At 37.2% G+C, this 21,040-nt stretch overlaps 4 protein-coding genes across 4 annotated transcripts; 2 read left to right on the forward strand and 2 right to left on the reverse strand.

Moving 5' to 3' along the window:
- Positions 1-3,529: 3,529 nt before the first annotated feature.
- On the forward strand, positions 3,530-11,475 carry LOC101296591. Its single transcript, XM_004304578.1, has 21 exons — positions 3,530-3,788; positions 4,327-4,958; positions 5,488-5,742; positions 6,082-6,206; positions 6,351-6,395; positions 6,504-6,585; positions 6,690-6,758; positions 6,830-7,000; positions 7,105-7,170; positions 7,716-7,784; positions 7,912-8,040; positions 8,162-8,235; positions 8,559-8,762; positions 9,067-9,158; positions 9,256-9,332; positions 9,874-9,996; positions 10,087-10,129; positions 10,219-10,265; positions 10,794-10,855; positions 10,927-10,978; positions 11,064-11,475. Exons 2-21 carry the CDS (start codon positions 4,797-4,799, stop codon positions 11,103-11,105), a joined length of 1,989 nt encoding a protein of 662 aa, XP_004304626.1. The 5' UTR covers positions 3,530-3,788; positions 4,327-4,796; the 3' UTR covers positions 11,106-11,475.
- An 859-nt stretch (positions 11,476-12,334) lies between these two features.
- On the reverse strand, positions 12,335-12,997 carry LOC101294977 (putative F-box/LRR-repeat protein At5g02930-like). The gene is made up of 2 exons (XM_004306299.1): positions 12,944-12,997; positions 12,335-12,697 (listed from the first exon to the last, which is right to left on the reverse strand). Exons 1-2 carry the CDS (start codon positions 12,995-12,997, stop codon positions 12,335-12,337), a joined length of 417 nt encoding a protein of 138 aa, XP_004306347.1.
- A 184-nt stretch (positions 12,998-13,181) lies between these two features.
- Positions 13,182-14,878, reverse strand: LOC101296883. The gene is made up of 7 exons (XM_004304579.1): positions 14,725-14,878; positions 14,448-14,495; positions 14,316-14,362; positions 14,056-14,122; positions 13,936-13,979; positions 13,671-13,728; positions 13,182-13,590 (listed from the first exon to the last, which is right to left on the reverse strand). Exons 1-7 carry the CDS (start codon positions 14,776-14,778, stop codon positions 13,540-13,542), a joined length of 369 nt encoding a protein of 122 aa, XP_004304627.1. The 5' UTR covers positions 14,779-14,878; the 3' UTR covers positions 13,182-13,539.
- A 3,967-nt stretch (positions 14,879-18,845) lies between these two features.
- Positions 18,846-20,751, forward strand: LOC101295267 (cinnamoyl-CoA reductase 2-like). The gene is made up of 5 exons (XM_004306300.1): positions 18,846-19,260; positions 19,399-19,562; positions 19,902-20,093; positions 20,178-20,331; positions 20,432-20,751. Exons 1-5 carry the CDS (start codon positions 19,020-19,022, stop codon positions 20,749-20,751), a joined length of 1,071 nt encoding a protein of 356 aa, XP_004306348.1. The 5' UTR covers positions 18,846-19,019.
- Positions 20,752-21,040: the final 289 nt, after the last annotated feature.

The raw sequence follows: 21,040 nt of genomic DNA on the forward strand, positions 1-21,040 counted from the left end.
TCTTTGCCGCACACGTGGCGGATTTGAGCGATGGCTACCCGTACGTTGGGGGTAGTACTTAAGTTTCTTTCTTTTTTTTCTTTCTTTTTTGGTTGTCTGAATTGCCCTTTTCGTGTTACGGCCACGGTGTACGTGGTAAACACGAAAACCTTTTTCTAGTTCTTTCCTTTTTTAACTGAAGAATTTTGGAAACGAATATGTGTTTAAAAGGAAATAATTTACTGCTTGTGATTCTCTGCAGAATTGAATGTTTAATAGAACTTGCAGAATTTGAAATCTGTTTAATACAACTTGCAGGATTTGAAATCAAGCACACGGTTCTGTATGTTTTATTAAAAGAATTGAATCGAGCACACATTTTCTTATATTTGCTATGAAATCAACATATATTTATGTTCATAAGAATTCAGTGATTGATTTCGTCTTTTAAAAATCATGAATGATTTCGTCATTCAGAAAACCATAACTGCCACAAGTATTGCATTATTCATACTAACTATATGAGATACGATCTTTTTGCTTAGTCTTATCATATACATAAAGAGGTTGTTTAAGCTTAAACATGCAATAGCCACATAACTCATTTGTGACATAATGAATGACATGTAAATCACCGTTCATAAGGAAGTAAGTCTAATTTTGAATGTTCAACATTAAGATGGTTATAGTTAAATCATCATACATTTGATAGTATCTCATATGTACGAGGACGATCAAACTCCGATAGGGCATTTTAGTCATGTGCCAAAGCATTCAATGTCGATTATTTCACCACATAACTTGTGTTTTATTCCATTCATAACTTCCAAGCGTTTCACCTGCCCGGTACTGCACAAAATTTAGAGCTGGACACGGGTTTTCTTCTCCTTACTTTGAATAGAAGAGTGTGCTTAGCACGACTCCCCATATCATTAAAAGCTGGTCAAGAAAAGTAGAGGTCGCCCCCCACTCGTTTTCATTCAAAAAAGAAAACCAATTAATATTAATACTAAGCCTAATTATACCGTAATCAAATATTAATTTGGTGGTTAGGCAGTCTTAATTAAGGTCATGGCTGGTGGAGAAAATGTTAATGTCACCTCCGGTTGAACCCGGGTGGACAAGAAAGAGTCACATGCTGTGGCATGGGCCCTAAAATTTAGTACGTAGAAATCCATCAAAAGGTACACTGGCACTGTGCCACGTGCACTGCGGGCTCCGTTTCATGCCATTCTTGTCGGCCCACGCCCAATCCTTTGTAAGATAGCATACCGCGTGGCAAGGGCAAAGTCACCGCCGTGTGACTCGGCGCATTCCCGATCCAACTTGAGTCAAAGTAGGTTTGAACATAAACCGAATCATACGTTTACGAAGTATTTAGCGTGTATTTACATCACGTGATCTTAACTGTTCATAATAATTTATATGTTTGATTATTATATTTTATATTATTCATATAATCTTGATCATCCATATATATATGTGAAAAAATCCGCCGTGTAGCAAAGATGCTCCCAATATTTAATATGAAACTTATAATGTGGGTGTGAGTGTAAATGACCCCTGCATTTGAGATTAGTATACGGGACGATGCACATAGATATGACATGAAGCATGCTAAACACAAAAATGAAGACATTTGTAAATTGAGACTGAAGAGTTAATGTGCATGAGTGAAAAGCTTCCTTACTATAAAGAGAAATTTCATAGTCGATTAAAATCGTAATGTATTCAAAATGCAAAAATCGATGGCAAGTTTGGATTGGTTCCTCGTGAACAGTCTATACATCTCGTTGTCGGAGAAAATCGTTACGTTTGTACATTTAGAGAGGCTTCTTGTACTTATTCCCAAAATTGTCAATGTAGTCAACTCATTTCAAGAGTTCTTGTCAGGGTTTTCAAAAATTGAATTCAAAATTCATATGCGATTTGATAATTGTGTTTTACGTATGATGTATAACTTTATACCATGGTCAAACTATGTGAAATTGTTATGATTCATAATGGTTTGGGTTTTGATTATAGGAGTTGGAGATGCAAAACCTATAAAAATATAAATGGATATGAGAGAGTCAAAATTTGAATGGGGAAGGTACTCTTAAAACAAACAAAAAGAAAATTGCTCACACTAATCCATCTCACATTTGTCAGACCTCTTTGTTGAGGAGATGATCATTTAAACGCCGGAAAGAAAATGAGCATTTTTAAGCAACCCAATCAACCACGAGGGTGAAGCTTTTGTATTTACTTTAATTCGTTGTATATAGCCCTTCTTTCTTTCTTTTTTGGAAATGCGTTGTATATAGCCCTTATGCATTCGTATGCCTATATACTATGAAGTGTTTATGGTTATATGGTCACTTTAGTAAGTAAGCAATGAAAATGGTCACGAGGGTGTTATCCATATGCATACACTAATTTCTTATTTGTATGCAAAACAATAGAATGTACTGTTACGGCTTAAGCAATGAAACTGTTGAATTTGATTCAAAACGGGGATGAACTTCAAAAGGAGGTTCTTCCAGTTGACTGTCCAAAATAGTCTACGTAACTACAACATAAATAAACTAACATATCGAGAGAACATATGTGATTTTATAGTGGTGTGACTATAACACCTCAAGCTCATTAATCACACGATAGTAGAGTACTGTAAGAGAGAATTTTCAACTTTTTGTACCATACTAGTTGAACTATTTGAACACTGGAATTTTCGAATAAAGAGTTGTGAGTATACAAATTGTTAATATAGGTAAAAACCCGTCACATGCCTCTAACAAGTTTCTTATCATAGATTAGACAAAAGAAGCCTTCACAAGAAAGATCATGACATACTTTGTTGCAACTTTCAATTTTGGGATATAGTTATAGTTAAAAATCCGCCACTATGATTTATTTTTTAGGAAAATATGAATTTCATTTATATAAAGTCGCAAGTCATAATGACACATTACAAGGTATTATAAGAAGAACCTTACCATAATATTTAGACAATTCGCTCACTTGTTTAAGCCTACAAACTTAAAATCTAAATAAGACACAAACATAACTACCATAATTCGTCAATGTGTTCAAACTCAGTTTGTAATATATATTATATGATTCGATCAGAAAATGACTTGAATTTGAAGGTATAAGAGATGAATATTTGATTTCTTTGTTCATACGCAGCCCATCCTTCATTTGTGATTAGTTGACCTTAATCTAAGCATCTTCCCATATTAGTGAAGTAATTAACTCACTAATTGATCTTAATCTAAGCATCTCTCCATATTAGTGAAGTGATCAACTCTCGATTGTTAAATTGACCAGTCGATATCAGATCAGAATCACGGGACACAATCCATTTTCATCGCCGTTAACCTCTCTCTGAAACTACACATTTGAGTCGTGTTATTATTTCCTAAAATAATTTACTAAATTAAAAATCCCTATAAAAATCAATAAGAGAGAGTAAGAGACACACAAAAGGACTTTCGCTTTAAATAAAAATCAATAACTTTTTGGTAAAAAGAAATCGAAAAGAGAGAGAGAAAAAGGGAAAAAACGGCGAAAGATTCGATCTGAGGACAGTTGGATATCGAGAGCAAAACAGATAGATAGAATAAAGGGAGCGAGACGAGAATCGAGGGGACTTGAATCGACGAAATTTCAGAGCTGAATCAACGACGTCGTTTTATCGCCCTACAGAGTCCACAACTCAGATTCACTTCTGCACCTCCTCCTTCGTCTCTCACCTTCACAGCCAGACTAGACGAATCGAATCCAAAACGAGCTCTACTGGCCAAGCCTGATCATCAGGTTTCCAGGTTCGCTTTTGAAATTTGGCTCGGTTTATAGGTTTGTTAGCTTTATTCCAATAGAAAAGGTGCTTCGTTTTTGCTTCGGATTGAAGTCGTCTTCTGGTTTGTGTGATTTGAGAATCGAATAGGAACTAGGATTTTGAGCTTTGATGATTTAGAAGATTTTGGAGATTTAAGAATTCTAATCTGTATAGTTAGAATTGAAGTAATGATGAATTGAGGCGTGGAAGTATGAGTGTTAGGAAGTTGCATCAGGAATCAAACGATATTTATAGCAGGAAGGTTTGTTTAATTGAAGCAATGTTGAGGAGAGTCGTGCCGTTTTGGTAATGCTGATCATCCTTTGAGATCCAGGAAGCAAGAACCATTACCTAATTGCAGAATTAGGGATTTATGTTTATGAATTTTATTGCTTCGATAACTAGGCCTTTCAGGATGTTCAATACTGATGAGAACAATGCGTGATTAGAATCATTACAGCTGCCATTGTTGTTTTCTCTTCCTGCTTTACTGTAGCTAACAACTACATCGTTTAATTTTGTAGGTTATTTTTGCTTGTTTTGGTACTGAGAGGTCGTTCATCGTCATCAGGATGCACCTTGAGCTGGTATTGTGAGAATAGTCGGGCACTGTTAGTCTGCACTTATTGCCAAAGTTAGCAGATAGAGTTTTGCGAGCTTCAAGTGACAAGTCTTCTGGAAGTGGTTGAGAGTGATACTTGTTTATTTGCTTAGGGTCTCGTTTTCAAGGATCGTCATTGTTGCCAATTAGAGGTGGTTATCAATGCTGTATTGCTAGTGTTGGTGTACGGTTTTGAAACTTCTGGTGAAAAAGGTCACCAATGAACTTGCTGAATGTATCCAATACTTTGTGTTGACCGAAGGGAAAATGCTACCAAATTGGAAGAAGCCCCATTCTAGTTTGAGGCTAATCTCTTTGGGGTTCACTTTATTTGTCTTCTTTGAGGAATCCAGAAATAGAGAGGGTTTAAACAGTGTGATATAAGAACAAATCATGGAGCAAGACAAAAAATTTCCTTTGGATGCTAAAGAGTATAAGTTATATGAAGAAGTGGGTGAAGGTGTTAGTGCTAGTGTGTACAGAGCACTATGCGTTCCACTTAATGAGATAGTTGCCATCAAGGTTCTTGATCTTGAGAAATGCAATAATGACCTGGTACGTGACTAATCTCTTTGTAAGTCGAAGTTGTTTCTTCATTTTATGATTTTTATCCTTTTAAGTCCAATATATTGATTATTAACTGCTTACATTTGGCTCAACTTGTCTTTACATATATGGACATTTATATTTGGCTGAACATACATTGGTTTCTTTATTTTATCCTTTTGAGTCCAATGTTTTGGTTTTTAAGTCTTTTGTCTTAACATATATGGAGAATTGATATCATAATTTTTTCCACCCATCCACTAAAGTTGGGCTGACTTGAGTAGTTATTGGAAAGTGGTATGTCAGGGAGTTTTAATTGAAATTTGCGCACAATAATGAGGCATTTATAACAGAGTTTACCTGAGAGGATATCTTTAAATTTTTTGAGTTAGGATCGCTCTTCAATGCATCGGAGATTCTATAGTTGTAAGAACCTGTCTGCATAACCGACTGATTCCTTGGTGGAAACCATCAATGGTCTGATTTGAATGTAAAAAGTTTATATGATCGTTTACTACTGCTTTGCCAAATTATGCAGGATGGTATCCGACGGGAGGTGCATACAATGACTTTGATCAATCATCAAAATCTATTACGAGCACATTGTTCGTTCACCGCTGGCCACAGCCTTTGGGTTGTTATGCCATATATGGCTGGGGGGTCCTGCCTTCATATAATGAAGTCTTCGTTTCCTGAAGGTTTTGAAGAGCCTGTTATTGCAACTCTATTGCATGAGGTCCTCAAAGCTCTTGTTTATCTTCATGCTCATGGCCATATTCATAGAGATGTGAAGGTCTGGTAATCTTATCATTGTATAGAACAATTAGTGATGCTCGTTATAAGTTAGTACTTCTCATTTATTGATTGTTTTTTTATCAAATAATGCAACCCTGCCTTCCATTTAACTATAAACTAATTACAATTACTACCTTATGCATGAGAGATTTTCTTTTTGTTGCTTTTGACAAGATTAATCATATGATTGTATTTTACATTTTCTTTGAATCTTTGTCCTATACCTCATACATTGACAAACATATCTGTACGAGTGTGTCCATGTATATGATAAGCTTTTTGCTTCATATGCATAGCACAAGATTATGCATGTGTTAACATGTTGAAGGGTTTGCAGGCTGGGAATATATTGATTGATTCTAATGGTGCCGTCAAGTTAGCTGACTTTGGAGTATCAGCATGCATGTTTGACACTGGAGATAGACAACGTTCCAGAAATACTTTTGTTGGAACTCCTTGCTGGTACCATGTTAACATCCTTGGACCTTATATATGATGTGCTAACATTAAAAAACATAGTGCTTCTGTTGATTCACTTAAGTCATGGAGTTCTATATTTGTCTAAATGAGGCTCTATATTGGTTCAAATACTATCTTTTCTCTCAGGATGGCTCCTGAAGTTATGCAGCAATTGCATGGATACGACTTCAAGTGAGTGGTTCCTATTATTCTCTAATTCTTCTATTGTTATCTGCTGTGTCAACATACTGTATTTTTGAAGTGGCTTATATCATACCTTTTCTTTTGCTGCTTGAACAGAGCAGACATCTGGTCATTCGGAATAACAGCACTTGAACTAGCCCATGGACATGCCCCATTTTCCAAGTATCCACCAATGAAAGTAAATCTCTTGAATTTCTGATATTCATGTGGGAGCTTCCTACAAGAAAGTTTTCACAGGTGCTTATAGTTTAATTCACACTCGCTTTTGCCCACTTACTGTAGGTTTTGCTGATGACTTTACAAAATGCACCGCCGGGCCTCGACTATGAAAGAGACAAAAGATTTTCTAAGGTTTGTGTTGGCCAGTTGAAACTCACATCTTCCATTCTGAAATTTAATTCCTGAAGTGCTACATTTTCCAGTCTTTCAAAGAGCTGGTAGCTGCTTGCTTAGTGAAGGATCCGAAGAAACGTCCAACCTCCGAAAAGCTTTTGAAGCACCATTTTTTTAAACATGCACGACCAGTTGAATATCTATCTCGTACCATCCTTGATGGCCTCTCTCCATTAGGAGATCGTTTTAGGACCCTAAAGGTGTCTTACTGCCACTCCCAGACTATCTTTTCCGCTCGTAAATTGTGTTATGGATATGTCGCATAACTTAAGCTACACTTTTCCTTGTTTTTTAATTGTTATAGGCAAAAGAAGCCGATCTTCTTGTGCAGAATAAGGCTCTGTATGGGGATAAGGAACATTTATCACAGGTGAGAGTTGTTTAAAACAATTAATAAAATTAGGGGGACTGAAATTTACACTCCCATTTTACAATCAAATACTCTATGTTTCCTTTTTTAGCAACTTACATTTTGCCTATTTGTAAGAATTTCAACCAAAAAAATTACAGGAGTCTGAGTTTCAATCTCCAAAAGTAGTTATGCTACATACATCTTAGTTGTTTCGTTGTAACGGTCTACTGTGCTTTGGGCTTTACAGTTTCAACTTTCTTCTCCCATCGCACTTAATAGTGTTGCTCTCAAGGTTTTATTCTTACTAGTTGTATTTATTATGTCTAGATGGAAGAATATTATTTAGTAGCTTGTAAAGAAGTCAAAAAAGACTCCATCTTTTTCCACATTTATAAATTGTCAAAAGAATGAGCTGTTTATGGCCCATTTCATCGACAGCTGGCTTAGGTGTTAACTATGGGTATGCATCCCCTCAATATTAGGACATGTGTCTATGTTTGTACCCTCATGAACAATTATATCGTTTGTGTACGCGTGCTTAATAACAGTTATCTTATTTGCAGCAAGAGTATATCCGAGGAATCAGTGCCTGGAATTTTAACCTTGAAGATTTGAAAAATCAGGCTGCCCTTGTAAGTGATGGCAATCTATTTCTAGTCATCATTAACCATGAAAATTAATTCATAATTTATGGAATATTTATTTTACCATCATTATAGCAATTTGTTTCAAAATATAATAGTCACTGAATAATTGCAGATTCAGGATGATGGCACGCCACATGAAGGGAATAAGGAGCAAAGTGACAGCTACGAAGATGTTAAGTTTCCAGCAGAGAGGTCGACCGTTGAAATGGAAAACCAGTCAAATGCTGCATCCAATGAAGAGGTACAGCAGCCACCATAAAAAATGATCTCGTTGTTGCTTTAGCTAATCTATCTTGTCTCCTAGATAGTCTATTATGGAAGTTGTGATCATTTTCTCATGGGTTTGGCATCTGCCTTTTTAGGATGGCTTTGATGACCTTCATGATTTGGACGGCTCGCTTGCTTCATTTCCTATTAAACCTCTTCAAGCACTCAAGTATGGCAATTTTACTTCTCTTCTCTGAGTAAAAAACTAATACTATTGCGGGCAAATCGTTTGTTTAGAGTTCTCATTCTGCAACAGATTGTGTTGAGTCTGTCTAATTATTGTTATCATCTGATGATGTTAGCTGCAAGTTACTGCATTTAATCGTTTTTAAGGAACATGCAAGTCCCTTTTCATGAAACCGTTTATTTTGAGCTATATGGATGCAACTCTAACACTCCTTATAAACTCCAGAGTTATCGTTCTTTGGTAGCTTCTTTGACATACTGTATCGAGTTCATATTTATTTAATTCTTTCACGTTTTCTGATGCAGAGGCTGTTTTGATGTTTTTGAGGAGGATGTGAGTGCCACTAGTCCCACAACCATTGTTCATGAAAATGGAAGAAGTGGGGGTGAGACTTCAGGGAAAAGTAGTTATTTACCACGCCATGATATCCCTGAACCTAAAAAATTCATGAGTGGTTCATTACTCCCAGATAATGTGCCTTCTAAAAAGGTTATTGGTGAAGGGGAGAGGTAAGCTTTCGTCAAGATAATATTACCTCTTTCTTCAAGATAATAGTTTGGTTTAGTTTATTTTTGCTATGATCTATTAAATAACTTTATGAATAAATGATCTATATTTTTCCTTTTCTCAACCCAAAGAATCGAACCCCTTCCCATGCATCAATCATTGTTGCATACTGTTCTATCTCTGACCAAATGAAAACCTGCTAGTCATAAGACACAATATTCGGTCTTTTTTAGAATAGTCTAAATTGTATTAAGTATTTGGTTCTACCTGCCTCATGGTATTGAAAATGTTGAATTTATTTTGAAGGGATCATCTACAATCAAAACATCAACCTGAACGGAACTATAGTGGTTCATTGTTGTATCGTCAAAAGAGAGATGCCAATAACCCTACATCTGGTATGTCGCTTGTAGTTTTATGCTGACGCCATGTTTATCTCTATATCTAATTACTGATTGTCCTTTGTTATGGTTTTTCTGCATATGTTTTTTCCAGCTGAAGATATGTCTGAAGGAGCAGTTGTGCAGCGTAAGGGGCGCTTCAAGGTCACTTCAGCAGACCTCAGTCCAAAGGTAAAATATCATCGCTAAGCTCAATTCATCTCATAGTTAACAGAAACGATTAAACGAAAGTACATTAATCTGATATCTTATTGTATGCTTGTTCTATAGTTACCACTTGGGGTGTGTATCCTTATTATCCAGCTTGCTGACACTTATATGCAAAATGCAAATGATTGTGGTTTTTTTGTAAGTTGTAATAGATGCACTTGTTATGCTTCAGTTTTGGAATAATGTTGCATTTTATATTGTTATGCACACTTCAAAAGCCTTTGTTTCTTAGATCGAGGCATCCCACTTGTTTCAGTTTTTGTTTCATTCTTGCCCAATTTCTGTTGGTTTTTATGTCTAGTTGTCTACTTTGAATGTGTTTTTTTAAATTATTTTTTTTTATATATTATATCATCTCCACAATTTATAATATGTTCAAACGGCAGTAAACAATTGTAATTTATGTATCCACTTCTTTTCTTGGATATTTGATAAAAATAGTAATGATGCAACCAAATAGGTTATGGCTTTTTAACCATTGGCATTGTCATCTCTTTTCCAGGGTTCTTCAAATAGCTTCTTTAATCCTTCTGGAGGTTCAACTAGTCCACCAACCTCTAATGTTCAAGCTGTTTCAATTCTCTCAGCACTACAAGACATGCTGCTGCAGAACACCTCGCAAAGGGTATGTGTCAGCTTTATGGCTTACCCTGATGCTCAAAGAAATAATTTCTAAAATCCTCATGTTTTTTCGTTCTTCTTCTTTTTTTCTCAGGAGGAATTAATAAAATTGATCAAATATCTTGAACAGATCATTGGTAATGCTTCCAACTTTTCATGCAACACTTTCAGTATTTAACTGTGTTTAGCAATGTTATTTGGGTTTAATAGTTCTAGTTTTACACAGGTACGCAAGGAGAGTCAGCTGATCTAAGCACCAGTGACCTTTTGCAGGTAAATGCAACCCTTCTTATGTATTCAATGTACTTAACTAGCCATTTTAAGTTGGGCTGAATATTACCCTTCAAACGAAAAACGTATCTGCTTCATTATATAAAGTAATTTTGAAGGGTCCCCTCTGGTGCATCAATGTAGATTACTCCATGTAGTAGCAGACTAGTGAACCACTGGTCGACCAGTGCATGGAACTACTTTACCACTTGATAAATCCACATTTATGCATCACTGCACTATGGAATTTTTCGGTTCTAAACTCATGTTGGTTTTTTACGTTATTTTATAATATTTTTGCTTGATGAGGTTTATAGTTAGAGTTGTAGCTAGCAGAATAAGTTACTTTACAGACTGAAGCTACTAGGGTGTTTCACCCGTTGGAGCTACGGGATTCTTGATTATAAAGTTACTTATAGGCTGCCATCTCATATTGTGCCAAATTTTGCATTTTTGTGAACCTTTATTTATTGTTGATGCCAAGCTTGCACTAGATTTTGACAATGCTATATATATATGTTATGGATGCAGATACCTCCTGCTTCCCATAGGGAGAGAGAGTTGCAATCTGTGTTAATTAGTATGCAACAAAGGTAAGAAAGTAAATCAAATTATTCTTGATGATCAAATGATGACATTATACTTATACCATCTTCATTGTCAGTTATAGGAATATTCTTGAAGAATTACAAAGACAGAAGATGAAAAATACCCAGGTTTGTGTATTCAACACGAAGTGTTTTTTTTGTCCATTCAAATATAAGTCAATTGCATTGTTCTTACATCATTTTCTGGTTGCAGTTAGAAAGAAAATTGGCCTTGGTCAACAAGGACAAGATATGAGAAATGGAAGTGAAGTGATGGGGCATGTCATGTCACGGGCAAAGTTCACGGCTGCCAATCAAATAGTTGTTTCCGCCAACAGATAGAAACTGTTACAGAAAGGAAATGGAGCATGATAGCGTTGTTGTGGCCATTAGCGGGATGACTTCGTTGGTGCCAATGGTGGTACGTGGAGTCAGCAAGATTCTTCTAAATTATAGGAGCAATGTCTATTATTTTTTGGTGGGTTTTATTCTAGTGTAACATATGTGTGAATGTGTGTTAGTGCAGACATTCAAATTTTGAGAAATCCTATTTCTTGAATCTCATCGTGTAACATAATTTATTGACCCAATCTTGTAAATTATTTTGCGTTTCATTTCTCAATTATATCTGCACACAACACAGAAACAATAAATCCTTTGTTGGAAAATGTTAATAAAATCAGATTTTGGCTTCTGTAGTTGGTCTTTGTTACAAAGCATCTCAATGCCCATCTTCTCTTATGGCGCCTGTGGCATCTTCTTGAATAAATCATGACGCTGACTTAGGCGACCTCAGAACCAATTTCATTTCTTAAGATTTCTAAACATTGATACGCTTTGGGGTACTAGTTCCTGCATTCACACAAACATTATTAGCTATTCATGGAAAGAACACATGCGTTAGAAATAGATGATCACTTACACATTGATTCCGGAGCTGCAGGTACAACTCTTCAAGCAGAGGACACGAGGGGAATTGGTCTAGTCTCTGAGGTAAAGCTTGCACTAAAATAAGTCTCGCTAACCGTGGAGTTTCGATGCAAGAAATGTTGGCAAGTTTCCGATCGTATTCGAAGGAGGCAAGATTAGCTGCACAAATCATCTCTATTTTTTCCAGCCGGTAACAGCAGAGCACTTTCAAGTCAGTTAGACAAGGAGGACCATTGATAATCAGAGAATAAAACAATGTGCACAACTCTAAGCTCAAGCTCTCAAGGAACAAACAAACAGAGAAGAGAGATGCCATAAAATTCTCATCTACTTGAACATCTCGCAGATGAAGAGTTTTTAGCTGCTTGAATCTGTCAAAATGATCAGATGGAGGACTCAGAACACAACTCAGCAAGGACAAATGTTTTAGACCACTTGAACCGCAAGGTAACAATTCGTGAGGGAAAACATACAAGTCGTCTGAACCACCAAAGCCTTGGAACAATTGGAGATCGACAACTTGAGCTCCCATTGTGGTTGCAAAATGAATCCAAGTTATCCAACTACCAACTCTTCATCAAAAACGAATGCTGCTTTCAAATACTCTACCTTGCTACCACAGAGGAGCTTGAGATACTCATTCACACGTCGTACAAAATATTCTTGTTTGATCTCATCCATCAAATAATTCATATCGAACATGCCAACATTATATTCATCAAAGAGTTGCTCGCATTGATTTCCAAATATGTTTTGAATATCGAATACAAGATTCTGCTTTGTCAATATTGGATGCTTCCAGATGTGCCTCCACCGGCGGAATATCATGCTAGTATCCACAGCATCTTTTAAGCTTAAGAATGAAACTATGTAAGATAGAACCTCATCTGGTAACTCATTGATCATTTTCATGTTCACCTGCAAACATTACCATGAATCCATGATAACATCAATACAGTAAATACCAGTTCTTACTTTTTAGGGTAAAATCCTCATTTGCTACCTAAACTAGTACGAAACATTTTTAGGGTAATCCTTGATGTAATCCTTTGCTTTATGAATGAATTCTTTTGATCAAAACACACAACAATTTAACGACACAAAAAAACGACAACAAAGAGACCAAAATCAAAGGTATTCCTATGGACGGAATAGAGGGTTTACATTGATTTCCGATGAGAAGTTCTTGTGAGGAACAGGGAAGCTGCTGTTGTCCATGACTTGTTGAAGCCCTTAGGGCTTTTCTTTTGGCTGGGAAGCTAGCTCGCAGAAGAATGACTCGATCATATTGGCTAACTTAATTTATTTTTTTTCAGAAAAAAAAAAAATCTAAATTTTGGGTCACAAAAACCAAGCAATTCAAGTTAGTTTGTGTCGAATGGTTGGAAGTTTGAATCACTTTCCTCTGAAGTCATCGAATAGATTCAATATATCAAAGAGAAACAGTGACATGTGTTCTCTTTAACGAAGTAAGATGACAGGTACGCTCATTAAGAACAAGTGTACAACCATTTTATAAGCAGGACAAGTAAACAACCCTGCTTTTGTTTTTAAGTTACAGTTTTCAAATTCTGGTCTGGAATTTGCTGAGCGCATACGAAGTGGAAACAAGTCAAGAAACAAGTCAAACAACGATAAATAACATAACGACTTTGATAATGCTCCAAACATAACAACTGGATTACATGTGGTGAGAGTTTAGTCCAGCTACAAGAACTGGAGACTTCAATGGCAAACTTCATTAGTCCAGCAACACCAATTTACCACAGGCGATTCTCGATAACAGCAGCAACAATGCCTTTCAATGTCTCCTGCATGATAAAACAGGAATTCAATTTACAGCTTCTAACAAGTTCATAGCAAACAATCATTAAAATACCACAGTTTGTACCGCTGAATGGTCTTTGAGACCAAGAGAAAGCATTAATGGCCTGGAAGAGCGTGAATTACTGCAAAACCAACTCAGTGCATCAGAACACTAGAACTTCAGCTAATCTGATCCAAAGAAAGATGCTATTAGATATGTATGCCAAATGGAGTACATGGAGAGCAAGCAATCAATTGGCTACATATTTCTTAGCCTATCAAATGAACATGTAAGAGGAGGAAAGAAAAGAAAAGAAAAGACAGCCGTCTGTACAATCTATAAGATGTACCTGATGTGTTCCACAAGTTGACGAGCACATGCCTCTAGCATTGGCTGCACACATGACAATAGATCGAGATGAGTACACAAGTCAATCAAAAACTAAAAGCTATGTCATTGGCACGATTACCTCATCTCGCTTGCCAAAGATTACAGACACGCTGTACGTTGGGTTGAATGTCGCCCCTTCCTCCTTACTGGATCAACAAAATATACACCACATCAGTTCCTCACTCGCACCCTATCATTATTTTCGTCCTTCCACATAGCAGTTCTGAGGGGATATTATTGAAAGGAATAACAGATGCAATTGTAAAATAATGGTTATGACTTATGAAATAATGTTTATGACTTATAGCAACTCCAGCTCAGAGAACTGTTAATGCAAACCTGGCTTGCAGTATAGTTCCCATAGCTCCTATTTGAGTTGCAATAACCTGAAAGTTATTCCATAACATCAGAATTGACCACACAGACCACATCAAGTCCAACTAAAGTGAAACAGGAACCCGAAAAACTCACGAGGAAGTGATCATCATAACAGCAAATCACCACATCTGTTTTGATCCCCTGCCAAACCATAACTGCTTGATTACATAACCCAAGTCAAACATGAATTCTGGGTCCCCAAAACCAAGGAAATTGAAGCTAATAACCACTAGTTCTGATAATGCAGAAACTCTCAGAGGCATTACATCGAACAGGTTGTGGGCAACAACCAAGCAACACAAAGAAGCACCAAACGACAAAAAAGTTACCAAAACCAAACTAGTTCTATGAGAAAAGTAGAGGGTTTTACCTTGATTTCCAAAGAGAACTTTTTGTGAGGAACAGGGAAGCTACTGGAGTCCATGACTCGCTTGTTGATGACTTGCAGGAGAAGAACCTTTCGGCTTTTCTATTCACATATATATGTATGCATCATTATTTGGGCCTAAGTATTTGAAGTGAAGCCCAGAGATATTAATCAACTTGACCCAAATACGTTAAACTCCTTTTTGTGATTTGTTATGGGTTTTAGGGAGATTTTAGCTTAGTTGCATTAGCTGTTACTATCAATAACTTGGATTTTGTGTGCAATGACTGTACATTTCAAACTGCTTCAAAGTTATAATCCTTCAAAAAAAGAAAAGGCTAAGGTATTATGTATTGGGTTTTCAGCTTAACCTTTAGTAGAAATGGCGTCAAGAATTTGGAGTGTCCGAGTTGTCTCAAGATTCGGTGAAGATCAGCATTGCTGAAACTAGAAAAGCTTATGTGCATGACTTTCTGGATGTTAATGGTACACCAGTTCTCATAGTGGATGCTATTAAGCATTTTACTGGTGTAAGTTTTATTCTATGGCTATGTCTATGTCCATATCATATTTCTTTGTCCATCTTACGCAGTTTATCGTGTAGGCGTGTAATATGTAACAAACAATGGCATTTTAGCAGGTTTTCTAATACTGGAGGGTCTCAAAAACCTCCCATTTGTTAATCTACAGACAGCCTATTCGTTAAGATTCTTATTTATAAAACATGATTATGAAAGGTGTTCCAGGTGACGAAACTCAAAAATGTCCGACTATTTCTTTTTTGTTCTTTCACAATTTCTCCAAAGCCAAAGTTTAAGAAAATGAAAGCAAAAAAACGTCATGACATTTGAATAGACGATGCATAAATGAAAATGTCATATCTTTTGTCAGATCAATTTTCCAAATTGAAGTGCTGTATTATAAATATCAGCATTGGCGACACTGCAATCAATCTGAAGTTGGCAGAGTTTACTTACACTTGAACAACACAATAGGACGCATGCAGGTTATGCTCTCTTGGTTTTATGGTTTAGATACAAGACAAATCGATCAAAATATGTCCATAGGCTACAGCAATTATAGGATTATAACTTGAGCATCAGTCATCACAACCTCTAGTTTCTCTCGGATGTGTGCTCTAACTCTTCGCTTCCAAAGATGAGGAACTCCATCCACGTCCACGTTCCTAAGTTCGTAGCTTTTATCATAACAACAATAAGGCTCCTCAACCACCCAGCTACCATCACACTTGTAGAATTTTCCAAGCGGATCGATTACCATCTTCTCTAGCTTGGTGGCCATTTTCAGAATTAAAATGGCAAACTCAATCTCATACAATGTACCGTGGCAGTTACGAATCTGAACGCTTCTCAAATGACTGTGTGGGAATCCAGAATTCATGTCTATCCCCAGATGAATGCTTGTTGAGAACACCTAGAATAAAACCAAAGACTTGTAGTTATAAACTTATAATTGTAATTGCAAATAAGATAAGTAAGCAACATTGTTGTGAGATATAAAGGGGTGTAGCCTTGTTGGTGTAAAACCAAAGGCGTAAACAAACAGATGCAATTTTTTTTTTGAAACTAACCATTATTTCAAGTTCTTCCAAAAGGGGTGTAGCCTTGAGAATATTAACAACGCTGCCAAGTTGAAAGAGCCCCGGTTGGAGAATCAAGCTCAGTTGCTTAAGGTTTCTGAGGTTTCTAAATGTTGATATGGTTTGGGGTATTTCAGCCTGCACACAGCAATTACATGAACAATAAAATACATGGGTTAAAAATTACGAAAACTGTAATTGCCATGCCACATAAATAGATTTTCATCACTCACAGATTTCATTAACATATAGAGAGACTCGAGCCTAGGACATGAGGCAAAATGAGCTAGTCCTTTAAGACCGTCAGAGAGATAAAGTCTTGCTAACCGTGGAGCTTTGATGCAGGAAATATCATAGCCGGCGTGTTCTAAAGAGACAAGATTAGCTGCAGATATCTCTAGTTTACCCCCCCCCCCCCCAACGAGTGTAGAGTGTATAACACTTTCAAATCAGTCAGACGAGGATGATCAGTAATTATCAGAGACCGCCGGCCGTCTTCGCAACTCGACAAGCAATTCGACAAGGTCAATCTTTCGAGTAACAAACAATTAGAGAAGAGACATGCTATAAAGTTTTCATCTAAAATAACTTGACGTAGTTCAAGAGTTGTCAGCTGATTGAACTGATAAGGGAGAGATTTCAGAACACATCGCCGCAACGATAAATGCTTTAGACTTGATGAGTTTGAAAGTTGTAGCAATTGGTGAGGAAAATCATAGTCATGATGAGGATAGCCACGACCAAAGAACGGGTTAAATAATTCAAGATCAAGCACTTGGGCTCCCTTTTCAATTGCAAAACGAATCCATTCATCTATATCGGCAGCATGATGTCCATCCAAATAGAATGACACTTTGAGAGTGTCAACCTTCTTACCAGAGTAGAGCCTCAAAAACTCATGCACACGTCCTATAAAGACTTGTCTTTTAAACCGAGACTCGATCAGCGAAAAGTTGTTTGCGAGTTGAGCATGTTTGGCTCCAAACATGTTTGCAAAGTCGAATTCGAGATTCGGTCTTGTGAGTATTAGAGGCTTCCAAAGGTGCCTCCACCTGTGGGAGATCAAGCTAGTTTCCACAGCATCTTTTAGTCCTAAGAATGAAACTATGTGACACAGAACGTCATCCGGCAACTCATTGATCCGATCCATGTTCATGCACTGTGCCTGCAGCAAACATAACATCAACACAGTAAATACCTACAGAGATACTATAATCGAAGGTATTTCCATGGAAGGAACAGAGAGGGTTACCTTGATTTCTGACAAGGCTAGGACTTCTTGAGGAACATGAAGGTGCTTTTCTATTAGCTGGGAGCGAGGAGGCAGAATAATAACTTGATCGATCAGTATGGCTTTTCTTTAATTTCAGAACAATTGTTTGCATATATAGATCGTTATATGGCCCGGCCAATTTATTTTGCAGAAGAAAAAAATACTAGGGTTTGGTAATGACTCTCGACGGCTGCAGGAGTGCAGCAGAAGTAATTGACCTAGACTATCTGGGCTTAAATATTTGGAGGGTCTCTTTATATAGACTCTTGATCCTAATTAATGATTGATTTCTTCTCCCTTTGATATTGCAATTAAAACAGATTCCTAACCTTTTTTCTTTGTATTTTTAATATGTTTTCCTAATCAATTAAAACAGTTTTAATCGCTTATTTTCGTATTCTTTTTGGTTGTCCTTCGGTAAATTTTTTCATGTCGTCGACCTAATTATGGAAGCTTTAGTTTTATTCGAAAAATATGGTAAGAGAAAAGTAGCTGATCAATTGGCATAATCTGAAGCTTCTCTAAAAAGAAATAGATCTAACAAAGGTACTTCGGAACATCATCCAGAAGGAGCAAACTTGACAAATCCATCATCACCATATCAAACTCACCTAACAAGTAATGCATATGAAGAAATTGGTACAAGTAATGCATTTGAAGATATTGATACGTCAAACCATTATGTCAACTAGTTTAACATAGAGAACCTAGCTTCCTAGAGATTTGGGACTTCAGACTCTAATTTTAGACTACGATCCTAATGTTCAAGATCGAGGGCGAATACATTATTTGATGAAAGGTCCTACCGTCCTACCATTAATGAAGATCATATTTTTATTTTGTGTGACATTATTGTTTAAACTCATGACCCTTCTAATTATGGTTTCTGGCTATGCCACATGATCCATGTATAGATCCGAACCCAAGTTCCATCCCAAGTGTTTAAGATTAATTACTAGGCCTGAATATGTACTAAGAGCGGTGGACAACAAACTATATCGCTTCGAAGTATGACGTATGTGAGTCATTCAAGGTATTTGAACCATTACAGGATGAATGGTTGCCTTTGGATGCGCCTCTTCGAAAGTATCAATTGACATCCATTTAGCGTATATTGATAAGTGATAACAGAACAAATCGTTTCTCCATTATTTAGGTTGGAATTTGCAAACGCCAATAACAGCTCAAGCCAAGTCGCAAAATAAGCCGCGGGTAACAGTTTTTCACGGGCTGAAAGTAAACGCGATCTTTGAATGAGTTCCCACTAGACTAGACTCAATTTATAGAAGAAGAACAGAAAACTTCTTCTTCCTCTAAACCTCACAACTCTTTTCCTCCCTCATCTCTAGATAAAACAGCAAAGAAGAAGAAGCAGCAAACTTAACGTATCATCAGCTCTTTCGGTTTTCTCTTTGATCACGTAAAATGGGGAGGGAAGAAGATCACGAGCTTCTCCAAGAGCTCCGCCGCATGTTGGTCGCCTCCGCCGGCCAAGACAAACCACAGCTTCCACAAAAACGCTTCTCAGTCAAAAGCGCTTCTACTGATCATGACTCGGATAACAAGCTGGTATGCGTCACAAGCGGCGTTTCCTTCTTGGGTCTCGCCGTCGTCAACCGCCTCCTCCTCCGCGGCTACTCCGTCCGCATCATCGTTGACAACTCCGGTAACTAATTCATACGTACTTACTCAAACCGTTGTTTAATAACACAACGTTAATTATCATTTGCATGTTTAGTTAAGTTTGTTGTGTACGTATGACTATAATGTTTGTTTGACTATTTGTGCCGGCCGGAAATGGCAGTGGACGTTGAGGAACTGAGGGAGATGACGACGGCGAATGTTAACGTCACTGTAGTTATGGCGAAGCTAGCAGAAGTTGAAAGCTTATCACAAGCATTTCAGGGATGTCGTGGCGTCTTCCACACCTCTGGATATACCGACCCTGCTGGCCTCTCGGGGTACACTGTGAGTCCATTTCTGTCGGTCACCAAGTTTCTCTAGTTTAATGTCTACTGATGCATACATGTTACCAATATTACTTGACTGAGTGAGGAAGTCATCTAAATGATCTAATAATGCCCAATAATCACATCCTAAGCAAATCTTGGTTCATATCTTCTCAATTTGAGCACAGTAGCTATTGCGATGCAATTCATCTATCTTAATTATTATTGGAGTATAGTCATCATACTATTGTTAAAATGGCACATCAATGACATCAGTATGTTTATGGCGTGCTTGTTACAGTGTTACATTATGGCTTTTTACATATAGTAACTTGGATTTTTGAATTGTATGGGATAGAAATCCATGGCTGGGATAGAAGTGATGGCAACTGAGAATGTGATGAGGGCATGCGTGACAGCGACGGTAAGAAGATGTGTGCTCACTTCTTCACTTTTAGCCTGTGTTTGGCAAGAGCAAAATGACCTCTCCACAATCCCTGTGATCAACCATGACTCCTGGAGCAATGAGTCACTCTGCATACACAAGAAGGTTGGAAATTCACCCCAAAACTAGGCAACTGGTGTTTATATTCTGTTGTTTAGCTTATTGATCTCAACCTTCAAAAATTGGCAGCTGTGGTATGCTTTGGGCAAGCTTAGAGCAGAGAAAGCTGCATGGACATTAGCAAAAGAAACTGGGTTGAAGCTCACTACAATCTGCCCAGGTCTCATTACTGGTCCTGAATTTTGCTCAAGAAACTCAACAGCGACAATTGCATATCTCAAAGGTACTTACTGAACCCTTGTACCGGAAGTTTCTCATTATTCACCAACACCCTTTTGTTTATGAAGACTAAACAACTTTGTTGTGAATGCATCATTATTCAGGAGCGCAAGAGATGTACCGAAGTGGCGTGCTAGCAACCGTGGACGTGATGAGACTAGCAGAAGCACATGTAAGTGTGTATGAGGAAATAAAAAAATCGGCATTTGGTAGATACATTTGCTTTGATCAAGTCATTGAAACAGAGAAGCAGGCAGAGAAGCTAGCAGGGGAGACGAGTCTGACAAGGAACAAGATATGTGGAAATGAAGAAGGCTCTAGCATTGTTCATCATCTTAGATATGAATTGTCCAATAAGAAACTTACAAATCTCTTGTCAAGAACACTGAGGAGTTGCAACAACCAAAACCAAGAATACTATTAAGTACCACCCTGAGATATGTAGCCCTCTTGGTTCTGGTTTATTGATCCGACTTTGTATGCATTCTGATTACTGATTCGACTTTATGTAATTTTTACGTTCTACATTTTCTTTTTACACCCAGATAAATTTGTTGTATTGATGGACGGGACCTATTTGGGCCGCGTCAACTGGGCCACCTCCTAGTCCTATACCATATCCGCATAGCCCGCCATTTATTTTTATGGTCAATTTTTTCTTTTTACCCCAAAATCCAGAAATTAATCTTTGAGATAGGCAAATCAAAGAGTCT

This window comes from Fragaria vesca, linkage group LG6, assembly GCF_000184155.1.
Source record: "Fragaria vesca subsp. vesca linkage group LG6, FraVesHawaii_1.0, whole genome shotgun sequence".
NCBI classification, from domain to species: Eukaryota; Viridiplantae; Streptophyta; class Magnoliopsida; order Rosales; family Rosaceae; genus Fragaria; species Fragaria vesca.

Coding starts and splice junctions, on each gene's coding strand:
- LOC101296591 (XM_004304578.1), top strand. CDS start 4,797: ATGGAGCAAGACAAAAAATTTCCTTTGGATGCTAAAGAGTATAAGTTA. Junction 8,763..9,066: donor GTTATTGGTGAAGGGGAGAG/GTAAGCTTTCGT, acceptor TTTATTTTGAAG/GGATCATCTACAATCAAAAC. Junction 9,159..9,255: donor TGCCAATAACCCTACATCTG/GTATGTCGCTTG, acceptor TGTTTTTTCCAG/CTGAAGATATGTCTGAAGGA.
- LOC101294977 (XM_004306299.1), bottom strand. CDS start 12,997: ATGGACAACAGCAGCTTCCCTGTTCCTCACAAGAACTTCTCATCGGAA. Junction 12,698..12,943: donor ACTTCTCATCGGAAATCAAT/GTAAACCCTCTA, acceptor TAATGTTTGCAG/GTGAACATGAAAATGATCAA.
- LOC101296883 (XM_004304579.1), bottom strand. CDS start 14,778: ATGGACTCCAGTAGCTTCCCTGTTCCTCACAAAAAGTTCTCTTTGGAA. Junction 14,363..14,447: donor GTTATGATGATCACTTCCTC/GTGAGTTTTTCG, acceptor AATAACTTTCAG/GTTATTGCAACTCAAATAGG. Junction 13,591..13,670: donor GTCTCAAAGACCATTCAGCG/GTACAAACTGTG, acceptor TTTATCATGCAG/GAGACATTGAAAGGCATTGT.
- LOC101295267 (XM_004306300.1), top strand. CDS start 19,020: ATGGGGAGGGAAGAAGATCACGAGCTTCTCCAAGAGCTCCGCCGCATG. Junction 19,261..19,398: donor CATCATCGTTGACAACTCCG/GTAACTAATTCA, acceptor CGGAAATGGCAG/TGGACGTTGAGGAACTGAGG. Junction 20,332..20,431: donor GACAATTGCATATCTCAAAG/GTACTTACTGAA, acceptor ATCATTATTCAG/GAGCGCAAGAGATGTACCGA.